Genomic DNA, 22263 nt, shown 5'->3' with positions numbered 1-22263 from the left:
GCGGTTCGTATCCGCAGTATCCACACTTTTTCTTCGATCCTTCTTGACGTGAGGCCTTGTGGTTGTCTCCTCGCGGCCTGGTACGGAGGGCGTCTGCCCGCTCCGTCTTGATGGTTTCCGTCTATACTGGGGCCTTGCCCAGCGCCTGCTCCATTTCGTTGGCCCGGGCTGCCGATAAGTCGTGCGACCTTGCGAGCACTAGCATGTCCTCCAGCGCGATCTTCGGCTGGCGCAGGATGAGGCCTCTTAACGTCTTGTCTCTGCACCCTTGTATGAGCTGGGCGCGTATTTCCTTCAGTTGGTCGTCTTCCGTACAGGTGCTCGCCAGTTCACGCAGCCACGCGTAGAACACGTCCATCGACTCCCCTTCCCGTTGCCGGGCCTGGCGCAACTTGAAGCGCTCAAAATCTGGGTTGAGTTGTGGGTCGAAGTGGGCATCAAGAGCGGCTACTGCAGCGTCGTAGTCTGCGGCTGTACCTGTGTTAGGCAGATGTTTGAACAACTTGAAGATTTCATCCCCTGCGTAATGTAATAGTAACGACCTCTTTATTGCGTTGTCGGCTTCTCTTGTGACGACGAAGTAATTATTTAGGCGCTCAATCCAAATTTTCCAATGAGGTGCCGCGGTAGCCGGGTCTTCCAGCTCGCTGAAGGGGGGTAAAACCCCTGACGCGGCATGTTGAAAAGGGGCTGGGGCTGGCGCCGCCACTTGCCCTGGCACCGCTCCAGTGCCTGATGCGGCCGCCTGACCATCATTGCTCATTGTGTCTGCTTGTGCGCTTGAGCGGGTGGGGTGGGGCTGTATCTCAGGAGGAAGCGCACTTTCCCGGTATCTTAGTCCCACTGTCCCTCCTTTTCTCCCTCGGGGCGTGGAGGGTCAGATGCTGGCCCTGCCGTGGGGCTAAATGTCCTCGGGCGACCCCTTAACCGCCGTGCCTGGCCCCAGCGCCGCTCATAAGCAAGAGATCCCCTCCCCGTGGCACCAGAGAGTGAGCCTACAGGCAATGACACAGTACGTATGTGACAGTCAATGCGACTTGGTGCAAATCCTTACTTGGAGTTGCCAAGGCTTGATGGAGTGCGGTGGTCGCCTCCTCACTGGGGCCTGCAGCAGGGAATTCCGGTGCTCTGGAACCCGCCTGAACCAACTGGCGGGACCGGGAGAGACAAACGCACTCGGCCGGCTGGAGCTTCCACGTGGTCGAAGGCCTCCTCTTCGTCACCGCGCGTGCGCGCGGGGCACCTCCGCGTAGCTGGGGAGGATCGGGTGACGGGTGCTGCCGGGAGAGGCCGCGGGGCACGCAGTGAATTCGGCCCCCACCCTCGTCGCCAGTGTAAAGTTCTAGGGCTGGGCCTGTGGCAAGGCACGGGGCAATTATGCTGATGCAGCACGGGGAAATAAGTATCAGGCCACACCGGTATTATGGTTGGAGATCTCGCCCCCGAGCGGGCCGGCTCCCTTTGGCCTGCGGATGACGTGTGGTTACCGCGATGGGAAACACTAGACCTGTCGAGTTATTACAGGGGTCATACATGTTCTCATTCTGCCCGTGTGCTTCGCTCCCACGCCCTCCGTCCCGGTGTCTGTGTTACCAGAGCTGGTCTTTCTTGGTTCCTACATCTATATTTCGAGTCTACTCCAAAGCAGCGTGTAACAGGTCAGGTCCCGCCGGTGGACTCCCGTTACTCGCCCAGGGGCAGGGCGTTCTCTGGAGGTGTTTTCCATGTGGATTGCAGAAGGTAAAGCAGTCTGTGTGCGTGCTCTGCATCTCACGAGCAGCGCCTCGCGTGTTTGTTACCCGCGGCTTGTTGTCCTTTCTTGGTTTTATTAGCGGAAGGTATCTAACCTCAGCCACCATGAGTCGGGGTACTGAAGGGCAGTCACCCTGGTCCTCGCGTTGAATGATGTAGTTAAGGTTGTCCAGACCTCTTCCGTGAGTGCACGAGCCGAGGCAGGTGGAGGGAAGTCCTTCAGCTTCTCTGAGGTTTCACATTGTGACGATCGGTTTTAGGCGTCCGTTGTTAGTCAAAAAGCAAACAAGAACTAAGGCCGCCCTCCAGAGACTGCATTTACATGCATGTATATAAAATAAGCTGGAAATAGGACAGAGACTTTGTGTGGGACCCCCACAATGAGTTGAGTGATTAAAACCTGCGCTTCCCTCTTCATTTAACCGGCTGAGGCCAAATTATGCAGAAATGCGTTCATCTCCGTTACATTTACTTAAAGCTGTCAAAAATTGATGACCTAAACTTCACTTTATTTGCCACTTTCACATCTATTGCCTTCGCTATTAACAGAGCTGCAGAATTACGGATTTGCCGCATAATCATCTGCTGCCTATTTTAGATTAAAATCAAAAAGTTTCTTTCTCAAAAGGCGCTAAACTTGCAGCTGCCCTTGTTGCGGCGATGCCCTTCTGCACAGGTTGACTGGTCACCGCTCAGTTGCTTCCTTGTGTACTTGGATGTCACTCTGGCACGGATAAGGTTAAACCTTTGCCCAGACAATGGCAATGTGTGAATATGCCAAAGTCATGTAAGTCACATATTTTGCTTTTACTTGCCATAAAATTAATTCAACCCTGCCGCATACTTTGTCGTCCCCGTACTGCATAATTTCAGTGGTCTTGGCTATTAATCGTTTGACGGCAGTGCCAGTAACTTTCCTACAAGTCTGTAGCATATGGTGCAAAAGTACATGCATATCATGGAAAGATAAAGGCCACAGCTTTTGTCCCCCCCCCCCCCTCCCTTACCAAACCCAGTGGCAGAAAAGCTACGCATAGAACCAGTTCTGAGTGACCACAGAGGAGGGCCCTACTCGGTCCTCTGGACACACCTCTGGGTGGGCAAACCGGCTCTGCACAAGGGGAGAATAGTTCCCTCATCTTGGGTGTTTTGGGTGAGGGCCTCTGGACACACCTCTGGGTGGGCAAACCGGCTCTGCACAAGGGGAGAATAGTTTCCTCATCTTGGATGTTAAGGGTGAGGGCCTCTGTGGGATTGTTTGCAGTAAGGCAAGCAAGAAGCCATGAAAAAATGGTTAGTTTTGCCCCAGTTACTTTTATCTTACTGTTTATGGAGTGCCCAGAGGTCACCCTACCCACTTGCTAGTGCCAAGCGTAAATGTGGCATCCCCCTCTGAACACTCTGGACCTGCAGAAGATCAGAAGAGGGCTGGGTCTGCTGTTAGTGACCTGAGAGTAGCCATGAAGGCCTGGATCTGCTCCCACTTGTACAGGACAAAGAGGTGGACTCCAAGAGTCCGTTTGCTGACCTTATGTGTGGCTACAGGGACACAGCAAGCTGTAAAAGGCCTTTTCCTGGATGCATCCAGCTGACCAGTCCTGGGATGGAATTTGCAGTTAGTCTCTGCCTGAGACCCTGAGAGTTTCTTAGGTGCCCTCCCCTGAGGTTCTGTAGGTCTTACGAGTGTACTCCCGTGGTTGTTTGGGCACAGGAAGAAAGTTTGGAAACTTTGAAAACTTTATCCTCCAGAGGTTCAGGGGGACCAGAAGTAAATGTTTCTGACCAGCAGTTTCTGACCACGGCATCTGATTGAATTTCAGCTTTGCCCAGTCAAGACTGCCAGCACCTCTGAAAGAATGACTAAGTCCCATTCTGTGTTGAGGCTTAGAAAATGTTCAGTTTGAAATCTCCATAGCTCCAGGGGTCCAGTGGCAGCAGCCTGCTTCAAGTAGCCCTGCTTCAGTTCCTGGATGGCGGCTACAATTTCTGCTTTCAACTTTCTTCTCAAAAAGTGACAGAGTCCCTTTGCACATTAATACTTAAACATTTTTTGACCTACAGACTTTCAAAGGGACCAATCCACTTGGTGGGACCAACCAGGCCTCCATAGCGGTTGGCCTCAAATCCCACCTGGGCCCCGATCTACTGCATCCCAAGGGTATCATTGGAGCTTTTTGGCTCTGTTTTCGCTTAAATCTGTAAAAATTAATGTCTCCTGTTCCCCTTATTGAAACTTAGTCGTTTTGTTCATATTTTACTCTGTGTTTCTCTTTATTTTACAATTGGTTGTGGAATGTTTTTGTGTTTTCGTAACTATTTCTACAATGTGTGGAATGCTTAGATACTTTACACTGTGCCTTCGATTCAAGCCCGCCTGCTTCATGTCCCGTTCAGGAATCGAGCACAGCTTTGTTCAATTTCATTTGCGTGGCATTTAGCAGGTCATCATAGCTGTCCATCTTGCAAAATGTAAATGTATTTTTAAAGGAAATATGAAAGTTACTTCAAATGGTATTGTAAGAGTTTCTTTGTTTTGGGGGTGGGACCTACACATGCGGCTTCCAGTGCCCACGAGTGTGCAGCGTGCACATGTGGAGTCCAGGGGAATCCTCACTCTCCTGTCAAGGCAGCAGTCACTCCCACTCACTCTCACGTCAAGGCAGCAGTCACTCCTTCTCACTCTCCTGTCAAGGCAGCAGTCACTCCCACTCACTCCCACTCACTCTCCTGTCAAGGCAGCAGTCACTCCCTCTCACTCTCCTGTTAAGGCAGCAGTCACTCCTTCTCACTCTCCTGTTAAGGCAGCAGTCACTCCTTCTCACTCTCCTGTCAAGGCAGCAGTCACTCCCTCTCACTCTCCTGTCAAGGCAGCAGTCACTCCCTCTCACTCTCCTGTCAAGGCAGCAGTCACTCCCTCTCACTCTCCTGTCAAGGCAGCAGTCACTCCCTCTCACTCTCCTGTCAAGGCAACAGTCACTCCCTCTCACTCTCCTGTCAAGGCAGCAGTCACTCCTTCTCACTCTCCTGTCAATGCAGCAGTCACTCCCACTCCCTCTTCTGTCAAGGCAGCAGTCACTCCCTCTCACTCTCCTGTCAAGGCAGCAGTCACTCCCTCTCACTCTCCTGTCAAGGCAACAGTCACTCCCTCTCACTCTCCTGTCAAGGCAGCAGTCACTCCTTCTCACTCTCCTGTCAATGCAGCAGTCACTCCCACTCCCTCTTCTGTCAAGGCAGCAGTCACTCCCACTCACTCTCCCGTCTAGGCCGCAGTCACTCCCACTCACATCAAGGCAGCAGTCACTCCCACTCACTCTCCAGTCAAGGCAGCAGTCACCCCCACTCCCTCTCACTCTCCTGTCAAGGCAGCAGTCACTCCCTCTCACTCTCCTGTCAAGGCAGCAGTCACTCCCTCTCACTCTCCTGTCAAGGCAGCAGTCACTCCCTCTCCCGTCAAGGCAGCAGTCACTCCCACTCACTCTCCTGTCAAGGCAGCAGTCACTCCCATTCACGTCAAGGCAGCAGTTACTCCCACTCACTCTCATGTCAAGGCAGCAGTCACTCCCCCTCACTCTCCTGTCAAGGTAGCAGTCACTCCCCCCTCACTCTCCTGTCAAGGCAGCAGTCACTCCCACTCTCTCACTCTCCTGTCAAGGCAGCAGTCACTCCCACTCCCTCTCCTGTCAAGGCATTAGTCACTCCCTCTCCCTGTCACTCTCCCTCTCCTGTCAAGGCAGCAGTCACTCCTCTCACTCTCCTGCCAAGGCAGCAGTCACTCCCACTCACTCTCCTGTCAAGGCAGCAGTCACTCCCACTCACTCTCCTGTAAAGTCAGCAGTCACTCCCACTCTCTCTCTCCTGTCAAGGCAGCAGTCACTCCCTCTCACTCTCCTGTCAAGGCAGCAGTCACTCCCACTCCCTCTCACTCTCCTGTCAAGGCAGCAGTCACTCCCACTCACGTCAAGGCAGCAGTCACTTCCACTCACTCTCCTGTCAAGGCAGCAGTCACTCCCTCTCCTGTCAAGGCAGCAGTCACTCCCTCTCGCTCTCCTGTCAAGGCAGCAGTCACTCCCACTCACTCTCCTGTCAAGGCAGCAGTCACTCCCACTCACTCTCCTGTCAAGGCAGCAGTCACTCCCTCTCGCGTCAAGGCAGCAGTCACTCCCACTCACTCTCGCGTCAAGGCAGCAGTCACTCCCACTCACTCTCCTGTCAAGGCAGCAGTTACTCCCACTCCCTCTCACTCTCCTGTCAAGGCAGCAGTCACTCCCACTCACTCTCCTGTCAAGGCAGCAGTCACTCCCACTCACTCTCCTGTCAAGGCAGCAGTCACTCCCACTCACGTCAAGGCAGCAGTCACTCCCTCTCACTCTCCTGTCATGGCAGCAGTCACTTCCACTCACTCTCCTGTCAAGGCAGCAGTCACTCCCATTCACGTCAAGGCAGCAGTTACTCCCACTCACTCTCATGTCAAGGCAGCAGTCACTCCCTCTCACTCTCCTGTCAAGGCAGCAGTCACTCCCCCTCACTCTCCTGTCAAGGCAGCAGTCACTCCCACTCACTCTCCTGTCAAGGCAGCAGTCACTCCCACTCACTCTCCTGTCAAGGCAGCAGTCACTCCCACTCACTCTCCTGTCAAGGCAGCAGTCACTCCCTCTCACTCTCCTGTCATGGCAGCAGTCACTCCCTCTCACTCTCCTGTCATGGCAGCAGTCACTTCCACTCACTCTCCTGTCAAGGCAGCAGTCACTCCCATTCACGCCAAGGCAGCAGTTACTCCCACTCACTCTCATGTCAAGGCAGCAGTCACTCCCTCTCACTCTCCTGTCAAGGCAGCAGTCACTCCCTCTCACTCTCCTGTCAAGGCAGCAGTCACTCCCCCTCACTCTCCTGTCAAGGCAGCAGTCACTCCCCCCTCACTCTCCTGTCAAGGCAGCAGTCACTCCCCCCTCACTCTCCTGTCAAGGCAGCAGTCACTCCCTCTCCTGTCAAGGCAGCAGTCACTCCCACTCACTCTCACGTCAAGGCAGCAGTCACTCCCTCTCCTATCAAGGCAGCAGTCACTCCCACTCTCTCACTCTCCTGTCAAGGCAGCAGTCACTCCCACTCACTCTCCTGTCAAGGCAGCAGTCACTCCCTCTCACTCCTGTCAAGGCAGCAGTCACTCCCTCTCACTCTCCTGTCAAGGCAGCAGTCACTCCCTCTCCTGTCAAGGCAGCAGTCACTCCCTCTCCCGTCAAGGCAGCAGTCACTCCCTCTCCTGTCAAGGCAGCAGTCACTCCCTCTCCTGTCAAGGCAGCAGTCACTCCCACTCACTCTCCTGTCAAGGCAGCAGTCACTCCCACTCCCTCTCCTGTCAAGGCAGCAGTCACTCCCACTCCCTCTCCTGTCAAGGCAGCAGTCACTCCCACTCCCTCTCCTGTCAAGGCAGCAGTCACTCCCACTCCCTCTCCTGTCAAGGCAGCAGTCACTCCCACTCCCTCTCCTGTCAAGGCAGCAGTCACTCCCTCTCACTCTCCTGTCAAGGCAGCAGTCACTCCCTCTCACTCTTCTGTCAAGGCAGCAGTCACTCCCACTCACTCTCCTGTCAAGGCAGCAGTCACTCCCACTCACGTCAAGGCAGCAGTCACTCCCACTCACTCTCATGTCAAGGCAGCAGTCACTCCCACTCACTCATGTCAAGGCAGCAGTCACTCCCTCTCACTCTCCTGTCAAGGCAGCAGTCACTCCCTCTCACTCTTCTGTCAAGGCAGCAGTCACTCCCTCACTCTCCTGTCAAGGCAGCAGTCACTCCCTCTCACTCTCCTGTCAAGGCAGCAGTCACTCCCCCTCACTCTCCTGTCAAGGCAGCAGTCACTCCCCCCTCACTCTCCTGTCAAGGCAGCAGTCACTCCCACTCCTGTCAAGGCAGCAGTCACTCCCACTCACTCTCACGTCAAGGCAGCAGTCACTCCCTCTTCTATCAAGGCAGCAGTCACTCCCACTCTCTCACTCTCCTGTCAAGGCAGCAGTCACTCCCACTCACTCTCCTGTCAAGGCAGCAGTCACTCCCTCTCACTCCTGTCAAGGCAGCAGTCACTCCCTCTCACTCCTGTCAAGGCAGCAGTCACTCCCTCTCACTCCTGTCAAGGCAGCAGTCACTCCCTCTCACTCTCCTGTCAAGGCAGCAGTCACTCCCTCTCCTGTCAAGGCAGCAGTCACTCCCTCTCCCGTCAAGGCAGCAGTCACTCCCTCTCCTGTCAAGGCAGCAGTCACTCCCTCTCCCTCTCCTGTCAAGGCAGCAGTCACTCCCTCTCCTGTCAAGGCAGCAGTCACTCCCACTCCCTCTCCTGTCAAGGCAGCAGTCACTCCCACTCCCTCTCCTGTCAAGGCAGCAGTCACTCCCACTCCTGTCAAGGCAGCAGTCACTCCCACTCCTGTCAAGGCAGCAGTCACTCCCACTCCCGTCAAGGAAGCAGTCACTCCCACTCCCGTCAAGGCAGCAGTCACTCCCACTCCCGTCAAGGCAGCAGTCACTCCCACTCCCGTCAAGGCAGCAGTCACTCCCACTCCCGTCAAGGCAGCAGTCACTCCCACTCACTCTCCTGTCAAGGCAGCAGTCACTCCCACTCCCTCTCCTGTCAAGGCAGCAGTCACTCCCACTCCCTCTCCTGTCAAGGCAGCAGTCACTCCCACTCCCTCTCCTGTCAAGGCAGCAGTCACTCCCACTCCCGTCAAGGCAGCAGTCACTCCCACTCCCTCTCACGTCAAGGCAGCAGTCACTCCCTCTCACTCTCACGTCAAGGCAGCAGTCACTCCCACTCCCTCTCACGTCAAGGCAGCAGTCACTCCCACTCACTCTCATGTCAAGGCAGCAGTCACTCCCACTCACTCATGTCAAGGCAGCAGTCACTCCCTCTCACTCTCCTGTCAAGGCAGCAGTCACTCCCACTCACTCTCTTGTCAAGGCAGCAGTCACTCCCACTCCCTCTCCTGTCAAGGCAGCAGTCACTCCCACTCCCGTCAAGGCAGCAGTCACTCCCACTCCCTCTCACGTCAAGGCAGCAGTCACTCCTACTCACGTCAAGGCAGCAGTCACTCCCTCTCACTCTCCTGTCATGGCAGCAGTCACTTCCACTCACTCTCCTGTCAAGGCAGCAGTCACTCCCATTCACGCCAAGTCAGCAGTTACTCCCACTCACTCTCATGTCAAGGCAGCAGTCACTCCCTCTCACTCTCCTGTCAAGGCAGCAGTCACTCCCTCTCACTCTCCTGTCAAGGCAGCAGTCACTCCCCCTCACTCTCCTGTCAAGGCAGCAGTCACTCCCCCCTCACTCTCCTGTCAAGGCAGCAGTCACTCCCCCCTCACTCTCCTGTCAAGGCAGCAGTCACTCCCTCTCCTGTCAAGGCAGCAGTCACTCCCACTCACTCTCACGTCAAGGCAGCAGTCACTCCCTCTCCTATCAAGGCAGCAGTCACTCCCACTCTCTCACTCTCCTGTCAAGGCAGCAGTCACTCCCACTCACTCTCCTGTCAAGGCAGCAGTCACTCCCTCTCACTCCTGTCAAGGCAGCAGTCACTCCCTCTCACTCTCCTGTCAAGGCAGCAGTCACTCCCTCTCACTCTCCTGTCAAGGCAGCAGTCACTCCCTCTCCTGTCAAGGCAGCAGTCACTCCCTCTCCTGTCAAGGCAGCAGTCACTCCCTCTCCCGTCAAGGCAGCAGTCACTCCCTCTCCCGTCAAGGCAGCAGTCACTCCCTCTCCTGTCAAGGCAGCAGTCACTCCCTCTCCTGTCAAGGCAGCAGTCACTCCCACTCACTCTCCTGTCAAGGCAGCAGTCACTCCCACTCCCTCTCCTGTCAAGGCAGCAGTCACTCCCACTCCCTCTCCTGTCAAGGCAGCAGTCACTCCCACTCCCTCTCCTGTCAAGGCAGCAGTCACTCCCACTCCCTCTCCTGTCAAGGCAGCAGTCACTCCCACTCCCTCTCCTGTCAAGGCAGCAGTCACTCCCTCTCACTCTCCTGTCAAGGCAGCAGTCACTCCCTCTCACTCTCCTGTCAAGGCAGCAGTCACTCCCTCTCACTCTTCTGTCAAGGCAGCAGTCACTCCCACTCACTCTCCTGTCAAGGCAGCAGTCACTCCCACTCACGTCAAGGCAGCAGTCACTCCCACTCACTCTCATGTCAAGGCAGCAGTCACTCCCACTCACTCATGTCAAGGCAGCAGTCACTCCCTCTCACTCTCCTGTCAAGGCAGCAGTCACTCCCTCTCACTCTTCTGTCAAGGCAGCAGTCACTCCCTCACTCTCCTGTCAAGGCAGCAGTCACTCCCTCTCACTCTCCTGTCAAGGCAGCAGTCACTCCCCCTCACTCTCCTGTCAAGGCAGCAGTCACTCCCCCTCACTCTCCTGTCAAGGCAGCAGTCACTCCCACTCCTGTCAAGGCAGCAGTCACTCCCACTCACGTCAAGGCAGCAGTCACTCCCTCTTCTATCAAGGCAGCAGTCACTCCCACTCTCTCACTCTCCTGTCAAGGCAGCAGTCACTCCCACTCACTCTCCTGTCAAGGCAGCAGTCACTCCCTCTCACTCCTGTCAAGGCAGCAGTCACTCCCTCTCACTCTCCTGTCAAGGCAGCAGTCACTCCCTCTCACGTCAAGGCAGCAGTCACTCCCTCTCCTGTCAAGGCAGCAGTCACTCCCTCTCCCGTCAAGGCAGCAGTCACTCCCTCTCCCGTCAAGGCAGCAGTCACTCCCTCTCCCGTCAAGGCAGCAGTCACTCCCTCTCCCTCTCCTGTCAAGGCAGCAGTCACTCCCTCTCCCTCTCCTGTCAAGGCAGCAGTCACTCCCTCTCCCTCTCCTGTCAAGGCAGCAGTCACTCCCACTCCCTCTCCTGTCAAGGCAGCAGTCACTCCCACTCCCTCTCCTGTCAAGGCAGCAGTCACTCCCACTCCTGTCAAGGCAGCAGTCACTCCCACTCCTGTCAAGGCAGCAGTCACTCCCACTCCCGTCAAGGCAGCAGTCACTCCCACTCCCGTCAAGGCAGCAGTCACTCCCACTCCCGTCAAGGCAGCAGTCACTCCCACTCCCGTCAAGGCAGCAGTCACTCCCACTCCCGTCAAGGCAGCAGTCACTCCCACTCACTCTCCTGTCAAGGCAGCAGTCACTCCCACTCACTCTCCTGTCAAGGCAGCAGTCACTCCCACTCCCTCTCACGTCAAGGCAGCAGTCACTCCCTCTCCCTCTCCTGTCAAGGCAGCAGTCACTCCCTCTCCCTCTCCTGTCAAGGCAGCAGTCACTCCCTCTCCCTCTCCTGTCAAGGCAGCAGTCACTCCCACTCCCTCTCCTGTCAAGGCAGCAGTCACTCCCACTCCCTCTCCTGTCAAGGCAGCAGTCACTCCCACTCCTGTCAAGGCAGCAGTCACTCCCACTCCCGTCAAGGCAGCAGTCACTCCCACTCCCGTCAAGGCAGCAGTCACTCCCACTCCCGTCAAGGCAGCAGTCACTCCCACTCCCGTCAAGGCAGCAGTCACTCCCACTCCCGTCAAGGCAGCAGTCACTCCCACTCCCGTCAAGGCAGCAGTCACTCCCACTCACTCTCCTGTCAAGCCAGCAGTCACTCCCACTCACTCTCCTGTCAAGGCAGCAGTCACTCCCACTCCCTCTCACGTCAAGGCAGCAGTCACTCCCACTCCCTCTCCTGTCAAGGCAGCAGTCACTCCCACTCCCTCTCCTGTCAAGGCAGCAGTCACTCCCACTCCCGTCAAGGCAGCAGTCACTCCCACTCCCTCTCACGTCAAGGCAGCAGTCACTCCCTCTCACTCTCACGTCAAGGCAGCAGTCACTCCCACTCCCTCTCACGTCAAGGCAGCAGTCACTCCAACTCCCTCTCACATCAAGGCAGCAGTTACTCCCACTCCTGTCAAGGCAGCAGTCACTCCCACTCCCTCTCCTGTCAAGGCAGCAGTCACTCCCACTCACTCTCTTGTCAAGGCAGCAGTCACTCCCACTCCCTCTCCTGTCAAGGCAGCAGTCACTCCCACTCCCGTCAAGGCAGCAGTCACTCCCACTCCCGTCAAGGCAGCAGTCACTCCCTCTCACGTCAAGGCAGCAGTCACTCCCACTCCCTCTCACGTCAAGGCAGCAGTCACTCCCACTCCCTCTCACATCAAGGCAGCAGTTACTCCCACTCCTGTCAAGGCAGCAGTCACTCCCACTCCCTCTCCTGTCAAGGCAGCAGTCACTCCCACTCCCTCTCCTGTCAAGGCAGCAGTCACTCCCACTCCTGTCAAGGCAGCAGTCACTCCCACTCCCTCTCTTGTCAAGGCAGCAGTCACTCCCTCTCACTCTCCTGTCAAGGCAGCAGTCACTCCCTCTCACTCTCCTGTCAAGGCAGCAGTCACTCCCACTCACCCTCAAGCAGGTAGTACCCTTATCCCTGAGGTGGATGTTTGTCCTCAAAGGATAGTCCACTTTCCTACACTATGATTCTAGGGTAATACTCCTCAGTGGGGAGTTGTGTTTTTGACATTAAATGGCAGTCACAGATTTCATCCCACTCTAAATAAGGGAAGCAAGATGTTTGCTGTATTTTTCTGTCCTCTTTAAGAGCTGAGTGGCTTTGTTGTTTCGCTCTCTTGATTTGGGTTGATCTTGTCCCTCTCTGACTTTTCTTCTAACTGCAGGGGGTCCTCGCCTGGATACCACTTACAGACCAGTTCGGATGCCACCAGGGAAGATGGTGCCGACTCGGCCACCCTATACTGGAGTGCTGCCTTCTGGGATGGGTGGCATGATGGGCCTTGAAACCGCGTACAAGCCACCAGTCTACAGGCAGCAGGCTCCTGTGCCGAATATACTGCGCCAGCAGCTGCAGGCTAAGCTGGTAAGATGCGCCTCTGCTTATGATATCAGGACAGTGTGTGGGAGGAGGGATGGGTGGTGTTCACTACTCTGATGCCTCTGCCACTGTTGAGTCTCTCTGTTGCTTTACATGAGCCTCAGTTTAATCCCTTAGTTGAGTCACATAGCTGGAGTCCATCCTCTGAGAACACCACACCTGCAGTAACTCCATCACCGCAAGAAATGGGCTTTCACAACCACAGCACTGGCAAATCACTTACCGTGCCTTCAGACTACCAAATGTGAATGTATATTACACTCTGCCCAGAGCACCCCTCAAGGACAAGTTTGTTTTGGTGAGTTTGTCGTACTTCCATGTGAGCTCACTCTGCTGAAACCTTGGCTGTCCTAGTATAGAACATGGCCTCTTCATCACACGGCTATAATTCTGCTCACATCGCTAGATTCTTTTAGGAGAGGATTAACCATGTGAAAATCAGTGTTCCCAAAAGAAGCCGATTGCTCAGATGGATGAAGATGAGCCATTGGCAGCGTGGGTTTTACAGACCTAAACCAGCTGTTTCTTCTTTGGGCCTGCTGTACTGACTCTGGCTGTCCGGTTCTTAGGCATGTACTGTGTGTGCCCATGAGTCACTTCTCTCTTAATTCCAGAAGCATTTCAACTTGTATATGTATTTCACTGTGAATGCCGGCTAATCTCATTTCCCAATGTTGGGAGGTGACCAACTCTATCTATATGGTAGAGCCCTCCACTCAGCCGATTCTCCATCTACGTGAACGCCAACGCTCCCAGGATAGGTAATGCACATCCTACTGCTTTTGTAAGCCAAGCTGCCTGCTATGATTTTATAGAAGGATCAGATGACTGTACTAGCATTCCCACTGGATCCTTGTACCCACCCATCTAAATGCATGATTATGTTCCACAGCCCGCCGCCTCAAAGTACATGTTTCTATGATCTTCGGAACCATCTAAAATAAAAAGCTTCCTTTACCCTTGCATCCCTGACCTTTCCTGAAGTACCGAATTGTCCGGTGTCCTACCACTAGTTTACGACTCCCCGCTGCAGAACAATAATTCCACTGCAGTGCCCTGCAAACCTACCACACCAGCAGTCCCCTAAAAGCATAGCTCTGTTTTGGAGTTGTAGATTTTGCGGTTGTATAAAGGGCCACATAGGCCTCTTCACGCTGCCATGTGGTAAGAAGATGGAGCGAGGGGTAGGTGGTTACTGAAGAAAAATCGGTTTTAAACCTCTTCTTGTAGCAACATTGGTTCTGTATGTTATGGTGACACAGAGGAACTGAAATTGAGAGCTGTGATGATCTGACTTGGAAGCAGCAGCTATCCCTGAGGGCTGTATGGGGCTAGCGGTCTGTAGCAGTAGAGATTTGACAGAGGAGTGTGTAGGAAGCAGAAAAACATGATTTCTAGGACAGAGGTAGTTCAGCCATTCTCTCTAGCGCTGACGGGTAAAGGTACCAGAGCCTCGATTCACATGGCTACTGGCGTCCAAAGAAGGCCCCTAATGACAGCGTAGGCGTGCTCTCTTCACTGTAAACCCATCAGAAGTTGAACAGGGTGTTTCTACAACCAGTGTATAGTGGGCACGATCTGTATGCTTAATTTATTGGTCGAGCCTAGAGCCAGCGTGCATACTCTGCTCCGCGAGACTTATTGTAGAGTAGTAGGAAATAGAAGCCTTGCCCACTCTCCGCCCTTATTTGCCATTGGCTTGTGTCATTGTCCATTCTAAATGCTGTATTTTAATTCGTCAATAGGCTTGTTAGTCCCTTCTTCGTACCGCCTCCTCTTCATTTTTCACCTCCCATGGTAACATGCCACTTTACTTCAGTTGTTACACGATAGTGTTATTTAGACTGTAGGCACTATTTTCTTGAATGAGGTTATCCTACTGCAGGCACAATATGCTTTGGTGCCTTCTATACTCCCCCTCCCTCCCGTTGTCATGCCTTCTCCTCCCTCCCGTTGTCCGTGCCTTCTCACCCCCACTTCCCCCCGTCGCCCGCTCTCCCTCCCGTTGCCCGTTTATTCTCCCGTTGCCCGCCCTCCCATTGTCCGTGATGCCTACTATTTGCAATGCAATATGTCTCGCGTAAATGCGAGACCTATTGCATTGCAAATGCTTGTTTAATCTACTAGAGGATTTCCAAGCATTTGAAATTAGTAGAAAACGTATCCATCGTTGTGAAATTTTCATAGATATTTATGGACATTGAATGACACTGCCAGCAAGCGTGGTCCCAGAATTCTTTATAAAACTGTAAGTTCGAGGCATATAAGCTGCAGATCACACACTTAGCATTAGATCACCATCTGGTGTTGGGCTCGGATGCTTGCACCTTGTTGTTGTCTTGGAAGAAGTCATGTAGTCACAAGATAGGTGACTCCTCCCTTGGACGAAAGTGTGCATGGGCATCGACTCCATCCTCAGATTGTTTTTGTCCGCTATTGGGTTTGGATGCAACTTTTGCGCTCCGGTTCGAAACTTACTTTTCAAACTTTCTCGATGCGCACAACTTCATCAAATTCTTCTGATTGACTTCGATATCAAAATCTTCGATGTGCCTTTCGCCGCTTTGATTCCAGTCGTCGACGCGGGCCGTTGGGCCTATCGACACCGTATGGCCTACCGTATGGCCTACGGCTCATGGAAAGGAGGCCGTTCCAAAAATGCCCCCAGTGTGGAGGAAAATTTCCACACAGTGACCATCAAAAGGTCTGCAACCTTTGCCTCTCGCCAGAACACGACGAGGCCAGCTGCCCAGCCTGCGCCTCTTTTCGATCAAAAAAGACTATTCGAGATCGTCGGGCTTGACGACACATCATGGTGCAGAGATCAGCTCCGGAACCAGAGGACATCTTCAACGAGGGTCCAGATGTCCCAGAAGAAAAATGGACTCAGATATGGGGAGGATGGAACACCTATCGAGGGAACATATGCGAACCCCCGAAAGAAAATTCAGATTTAGAAGTGAGTGACTGAAGGATTAAAGGGGATAAATTGTAGAATGCTGAGCAATTTGACTATCCACGATAAAGCTCGAGTGCAGAAAGGGATGCAATGTTACTGTCGTGTTAATGTATTATTTTATCAGATGTTGAATGAGTATGCGCAAGTAAATGGACTGATTCTCATCATAGTCCATGCCGATGATTGTTTCTCTGTTTTGGAAATGTCAATAAAAAAAGTGTTTTTAAAAAGTGGAATGTGTTTACATGTCCCAGCAGTAAGAACATTAAATTGTTGTTTTTCCTGTGGAAAGGCTTGTAGCCACATTGGCAGGTAACGAGTTACAGGCGGGCAGCCCATCACTGCTAGCTTCTGAATGGGACTACTAAGGTTGGTGCTGTTTGGAATCAAAAGAATCTGTGCATTACATCCAATGTAATGGTTAAATCAAATTTAATGTCACTGGTGGGCAAAATGCAACTTTGAGTTGCCACTTTGGTTGCCCAATGTTTCCAGTTCCTGTGTACTGATATACACGGGGCTTGTCCTGCAGACAGCTTTCTGCCCTCCTGGCGAAACGTACTAACGACTCCCCTGCATGGGAGAGAGCTGTTACCTCCCTACTTCTGAAGCGACACAGGTGTTCGCTCCAAAGGCAAGCTTCCAAGGGAAAAAAGGTTTCGGAAGGGTAAATGAGTAACACTTACGAGTGGAGAGCTCCACTGTGTAGGCAGACAGGCTGGCACTAGAGACAGGAGAGGAGAAGCCACTTGCAAACCGTCTTTTGCCAGGGGCGTGTAGCCTCTTGGTAGCCACACCTTTGGGGGTGGGCTGGGGAGCTCCAAGTGTTGAGAGATGGTTCTCCCCATGTTGAGAGTGAGCAGAATGGTACATCCTGGGATAGCCAGATTCCACACTTCCAAGAAAGTAGTCAGCAGCAGGGAGGGAACCTGGTAGCCCATTGGCTGCCAACCGCATCCTACCTGAGGGCATTTTCTGAAGATAAATAGGGTACCCCTGGCACCCAGAACCCAGATCTCAACCGACTTGTAAGATGGACTGCCCTCCTGCACTGAGGGACCAGCAAAGAGAGGCTGCACTGAAGACTGTGCCTGTTGCATCTGGTGGCTAGCGAAGAGAGGAACTGTCTTTTGTGTCCTGCTCGGGGAGAAGGTGTTCCCAGAGCCCAGTCATGCTGAGAGACTCTAAGGGCCAGCTGGCTGACTTCCTGGTTGCAGCACTGGGACACAACAGCTGAAGAAACCTTCGGGGGCAAGTTGGTAGCCCAACGTCTACCACTGCTACCGTGCAGTACCAAGGACCAAGACCTGATGCACAGAGTTGCACGGAGTTCGCTGAACCTGGTTGTGCTGTCAGAGTGCTGGGATCCTAGTGAGCAAGTTATCGACCCAGGAAGGATTGGACTGTGACTGTAGCAGTGGGCGACTGGACTTGGACCAGACAAGAAAGGACTTTGTGGGATGTCGACCCTGCAACCAGGACTCCCTCATCATCTTTGTGGATCAAGAAATCCCTGCATGGAACACTGCCCTCCCTGACCACATTGCATCCACTGAATCCTTTGAGCATCTTTTGCATCCTTCACCTCTTTCATCAGGACTAGGGGTGGGCGGAATTTGCGAAATCCACTTTCGCAAATTATCGCGAAAATGTTAAAAATTATCGCAAACACGCGGAAATATCGCGAAGATGCGGAAGTTTTTTTCCCGCATGTTCGCGAGATTTTCTGCATGATTGCGGCTCGCCAACTTACCCATGTGGTTGCTCGCGGGCGCGGCCATCTTGTTTTCAGTTGTCTCGCGGTGCATGATCGCGAGAAGAAAGACGTGATCGCGCAACGCATGACGTCACTGCGGGCGCGAACTGTCGCGAGACAGCGCAAATGGCTAAAAACAATACATCTTCTCATGGAGAACGCGACCGGATCAAGAAAACTTGTCGGCGAACGCAAGGAATCAGGTAAGGCGATCGCGCGCGCGAGAATATATTATTTTACAGCGCGAGCAAGAAACAAATTATCGCCAAGCTGCGGAATGCGGAAATTTTGACATTTTCATGCTTTCCGCGGAACGCGAAAATGTCAAATTATCGCAATTTCCGCGAACGGAACGAAATTTTAGCCCAGGCCTAATCAGGACCACTCGAAAGGAATCTGTTGCAACACTGATTAAGTGCCTGCAGCTGCTGAAGGACTGCTGCTTCTGGGAAGGTCATTATTCGTGAGGACCTTGCTGGTCCCCTTCCCTGCCGGAGTTGTTCTCCCCATGTAATTCTAACTTACCGTATTGACACTTATCCAACTTTCCTTTGAAAAAGTTTCTAAGCGTCCAATTTGTTGCCTTTGCCAAGACTTGTTCATGGTTGAGTGAAATTGCTTTGATTTTATATTGCTTGTAAAATCTATATTTCTGAAACCCTCTGGTGGATCTTTTTTGTTCTAGTGTCTAAATTCTTTAAAAAAATACAGTCTGTTTTTATTAATTGGTGTTGGGTTTCTTGAGCGTCGTGTTGATGTCTTCAATTGTTTTGGTTCTGTTTAAATGCTTTACACTTGATCGTCTGTGTATGCCTTGCTGCTCAGTCACAGCTACCCAGGGTGAACTGAGGGTTTGACAGAGGAAACCTAAGGGTCCTAAAGGGGTAATGGGTGTATTACTCGCTGAGGTCGCACAACCACAACATATAATACACCCCATTTCTTCACAGTCCTGCCCCTTACTTCCCAGTGCATTCCAGTTCAATGCGTTCAGTCTGGCAGGCCGCAATAGTTGAGGTTATGCCCGCAGTCAGACGCCCTTCAAGAGTGCCCGTTCATGCCAGGCTTTAGGAGCGGTTTTTGCCTGGGGTGGTGCTCGTCATGCTGACCCTCTGCGGGTCAAACATCAGGATGTGCTGTTGGATCGTTCATTGTCCCAGCAAAGGGCACATTTAAGAGTTATCTGTTGCCCCTTTTGGCCTTTTTGTTTACTTAATCACCAAGCTCTATATAAATCGCCTGTTCGGATGCATTTTATCCGAGCTCTTACTTACCCCCAACATCCAAACCATTCGTCATGCCGCAGTGGGACTTGGACAGTGAGTGGACATTCCTTAGGTGAGCGGGGTTTGAACCAGTTCACGGCAGCTCACTGCGTCCATAGCCCTCTAAACTCTTCCTAAGAGCCCTCCCTTCTGCGCATCGCACGGATGAATCCTCGCACGGATGAATCCTCGCACGGATGAATCCTCGCACGGATGAATCCTCGCACGGATGAACCCTCGCACGGATGAACCCTCGCACGGATGAACCCTCGCACGGATGAACCCTCGCACGGATGAACCCTCGCACGGATGAACCCTCGCACGGATGAACCCTCGCACGGATGAACCCTCGCACGGATGAACCCTCGCACACATGAACCCTCGCACACATGAACCCTCGCACACATGAACCATCACACACATGAACCATCACACACATGAACCATCACACACATGAACCATCACACACATGAACTGGCACTCTCTGCTCTGCTCCACCTTATTTCCGGACATGTTGGTGCTGAGGACTCGGGCTGCTTTCTTGCCCAGAGTTGTGATGTCTTTCCATGGTTACCAATCCATCTCTCTGCCAACATTTTCCTCTTCTCGCAGGAGGAAGAGAGACGTCCTCAGCCGACCTTCCCAGGGCACTGAGCCCCTTCCCAGGGCACTGAGCCCCTTTCCAGGGCACTGAGCCCATATTTGCGGGGCACTGAGCCCATATTTGCGGGGCACTGAGCCCATATTTGCGGGGCACTGAGCCCATATTTGCGGGGCACTGAGCCCCTTTCCAGGGCACTGAGCCCCCACCGAGCCCCTTTGCAGGGCACCGGGCCCCTTTGCAGGGCACTGAACCCTTCACATTGACGACACTAAGGACTGTAGTGCGAATGATCCGCTCTTTGTAGGATTCGTTTTAGCAAAGAAAGCGAAGACGGTGCAGAAAAGGAACTCGTGAAGATGACTGGCCCTTTGCATTTAAAAGTGCTGCGCACTGCCCAGTAGGAGACTCCTCTGCATGCCTGCGGGCTCATTCCACCGACCGGGGTTCAAGCTGCACGGTGGCAGAGGAGCTGTTCATTCTGGGAATCCATCAGGTTCCTATGTGGGTGCTGGTGCACATGCTCACTCAGCAGCCAGGTTTGCAGTGTGGCCCGTTCTGCCCTGCTCCAGTGCTCCATGTCCAGACCCTCCGCATTCGGGAGGTCCAGCGTGGCATCCATTCCTAGGGTGGCACATCTGCATCTTACCTTTGATAATGCTCTTTGTGGTGGGCACAAGGTCTAACCACTGAGGGTTCTTCACGGTCCCCCACCTCCCTGGTCTGTGGCGCGGACTCTGAGCGTCATGAAAAGGCTGCAGGTAGATTCTTGGCAAACTGTCTTCACTTGAAATTTTTTGTGGCACTTGAGGGTTCAAGGGGAGAAAGATAAACTGACGTCAGCACCCACGAGTGACGCTTATAGTCCGCTGGCGCAGCAGGGAGCCATCGCAGAGCCATATGGCGCCACCTATTGACGTGTTGAAGCACTGCAGAAAAGATTCCCTCATCCAGCCTGGGATATTCTAAAAACAGACTTTTGCAATGCAAGAGGTCTCGCATTTGCGACAATTTGAACTATTGGTGTTGTAAATATCAGTGGCTTTAACCCATGTGTTTTTGTTTGAAGTGAAGTAGATGTATGTGGTGTGGAGTGGCATTATGTGGGTTGAATTTGAATTCTTAGTTGTGGAATTGTGTTAGGGGTGGTGTGTAGTGTATTTGTGTAGTGCAATTATGTGGCAATTATGACTAGATAGGGGTGAGAGCTACACTATATATATATATATATATATATATATATATATATATATATATATATATATATATATATATATATATATATATATATATATATATATATATATATATATATATATATATATATATATATATATATATATATATATTCATATTCTACTGGCGGTCGCCAGTAGATAGTTATAGTTAGGACCCGGTTTCCATAGGAAATCCGCAACATTCTATTTGGAATAACTTTGGCGCCGGTCGACGAATCCTCGCAAAATTTTCAAAACTAATGGGGCGCTACGCTCCGCTCCTACCCTGAAAGTCTCGGGGGGGATTCGTCAAGCGGGGGCTGAGAAAAAAGGGGGGTCCCAAAACGCGTTTTCCCCATGCATTTTTCCATAGGACCTTTAGACACAGCTACAGCCCGAACGGCTGAACAGAATTACTTGAAATTTGGCAGAGAGGTAGTCCTCAGGTCAAGGATGTGCCTTTTGTAGGTCTGGTGTAAATCTGTTTAGTAGGTCCTGATAAAATAGCATTTAAATCAATATATATATCTGTAAGCGCGCTCCATGCGCTTACCGTAAGCTTACCGTACGCGTACGGTGCCGTGCGCGAGCTCAATTCTGATTGGTGGTTACATGACTGTAAACATTCGAATCGGTCGAAATCAGGAAGTGTCGGCCGCCATTTTCTGTCTCTCGCACTGAGAAACAAAGGTGGGGAACGTGAAACGGGGGCAACGAAGAGAGTTGCGGACCCCCTAGTGTTTGTCAGGGGGTCCAAGAAGGACCCAAAAGTACGAAAAATAAATTTAATAATTTTTAAAAAAAATCGCGGGGTACGCTTACGGTAAGCTTACCGTACGCGCACGGCAAAAAAAAAAAAAAAAAAAAAAATAAAGAAGTAACAATCACATATATTAAATAAATTAAAGGACCCACAAGGGAGAAAAAAACAAATGTTACTGCGTAAAAAAAGGCGAGGTGCGCACGGCATGGACTGCGCAACGTGGCGCTCGGTGCGCGAAGCGCACCGAGCGCCCACAGCGCACGCACCGTGTGCGAAGCGCACCGTGCGCGCAGGGTGTGCGCATAGTGAAAAACCAGAAAAAAAAAAATACATAACTTAGCATTTAAAAAACCGTACAAATTCACTGAAAAAACCATAGGTTTCACACACGTTATAGTTAGGAATTATCATTTACAAAACCTTGCAAATTCACTTAAAAAACCATAGGTTTCACACATGTTATAGTTAGCTGTACATTTCACTCGTAAAAAACCAATGAAATTCCACGTTATAGTTAGATCAGGTAACTATAACTTGCGCGACCGCAATCCACAATGTGTAATTTCAGATGTCATCATTGATGTCATGAGTGATGTCACTGACCATGTCATGAGTGATGTACTATGTGACGTCATCAGCAGTTTATTGTGGGCGCGCAAGTTATAGTTACCTGATCTAACTATAACGTGGAATTTCATTGGTTTTTTACGAGTGAAATGTACAGCTAACTATAACATGTGTGAAACCTATGGTTTTTTTAAGTGAATATATATATATATATATATATAAAAATAAAGAAATAGGTAGTTTGTGCATGGAGTGGTGAATGTACCCCAGTCCGAGGAGCAGAAAGAGTGTGTGAGGAGGTGAGAAAGAAGGGGCGAGCAGGCCATAGACTAATAAAGATGAAGCTTCTGTGTACACAAAAGACATTCCAAGAAGAGAAGGAGTGAGGGGGTTTGAGGGATAGAAATCTTGAAAAAGCATGGAGAAAGAAACTTTGTTTGAAGACCTGAAGTGAACCATATGAGAGAGGCAGGAAGAGTGCGTGAGAGAGCGCAAGAGAGGCGTGAGAGAGT

General features: G+C 52.1%; 1 protein-coding gene across 7 annotated transcripts in view; it reads left to right on the top strand.

Moving 5' to 3' along the window:
* The window catches only part of MED12 (mediator complex subunit 12), a 956599-nt gene that overhangs the window by 740018 nt on the left and 194318 nt on the right, over positions 1-22263 (top strand). For all 7 annotated transcript variants that reach the window (XM_085608424.1, XM_085608427.1, XM_085608421.1 and 4 more), the window contains one exon: positions 12409-12608. In XM_085608424.1, coding sequence (XP_085464550.1) covers positions 12409-12608 — 200 coding nt within the window. The remainder of the gene's footprint in view (positions 1-12408; positions 12609-22263) is intronic.

Source organism: Triturus cristatus, chromosome 5_2 (assembly GCF_964204655.1).
Source record: "Triturus cristatus chromosome 5_2, aTriCri1.1, whole genome shotgun sequence".
Taxonomy (NCBI): Eukaryota; Metazoa; Chordata; class Amphibia; order Caudata; family Salamandridae; genus Triturus; species Triturus cristatus.
The sequence above is the reverse complement of the archived record's forward strand: the minus strand, read 5'-3'. Positions and strand labels throughout refer to the sequence as shown.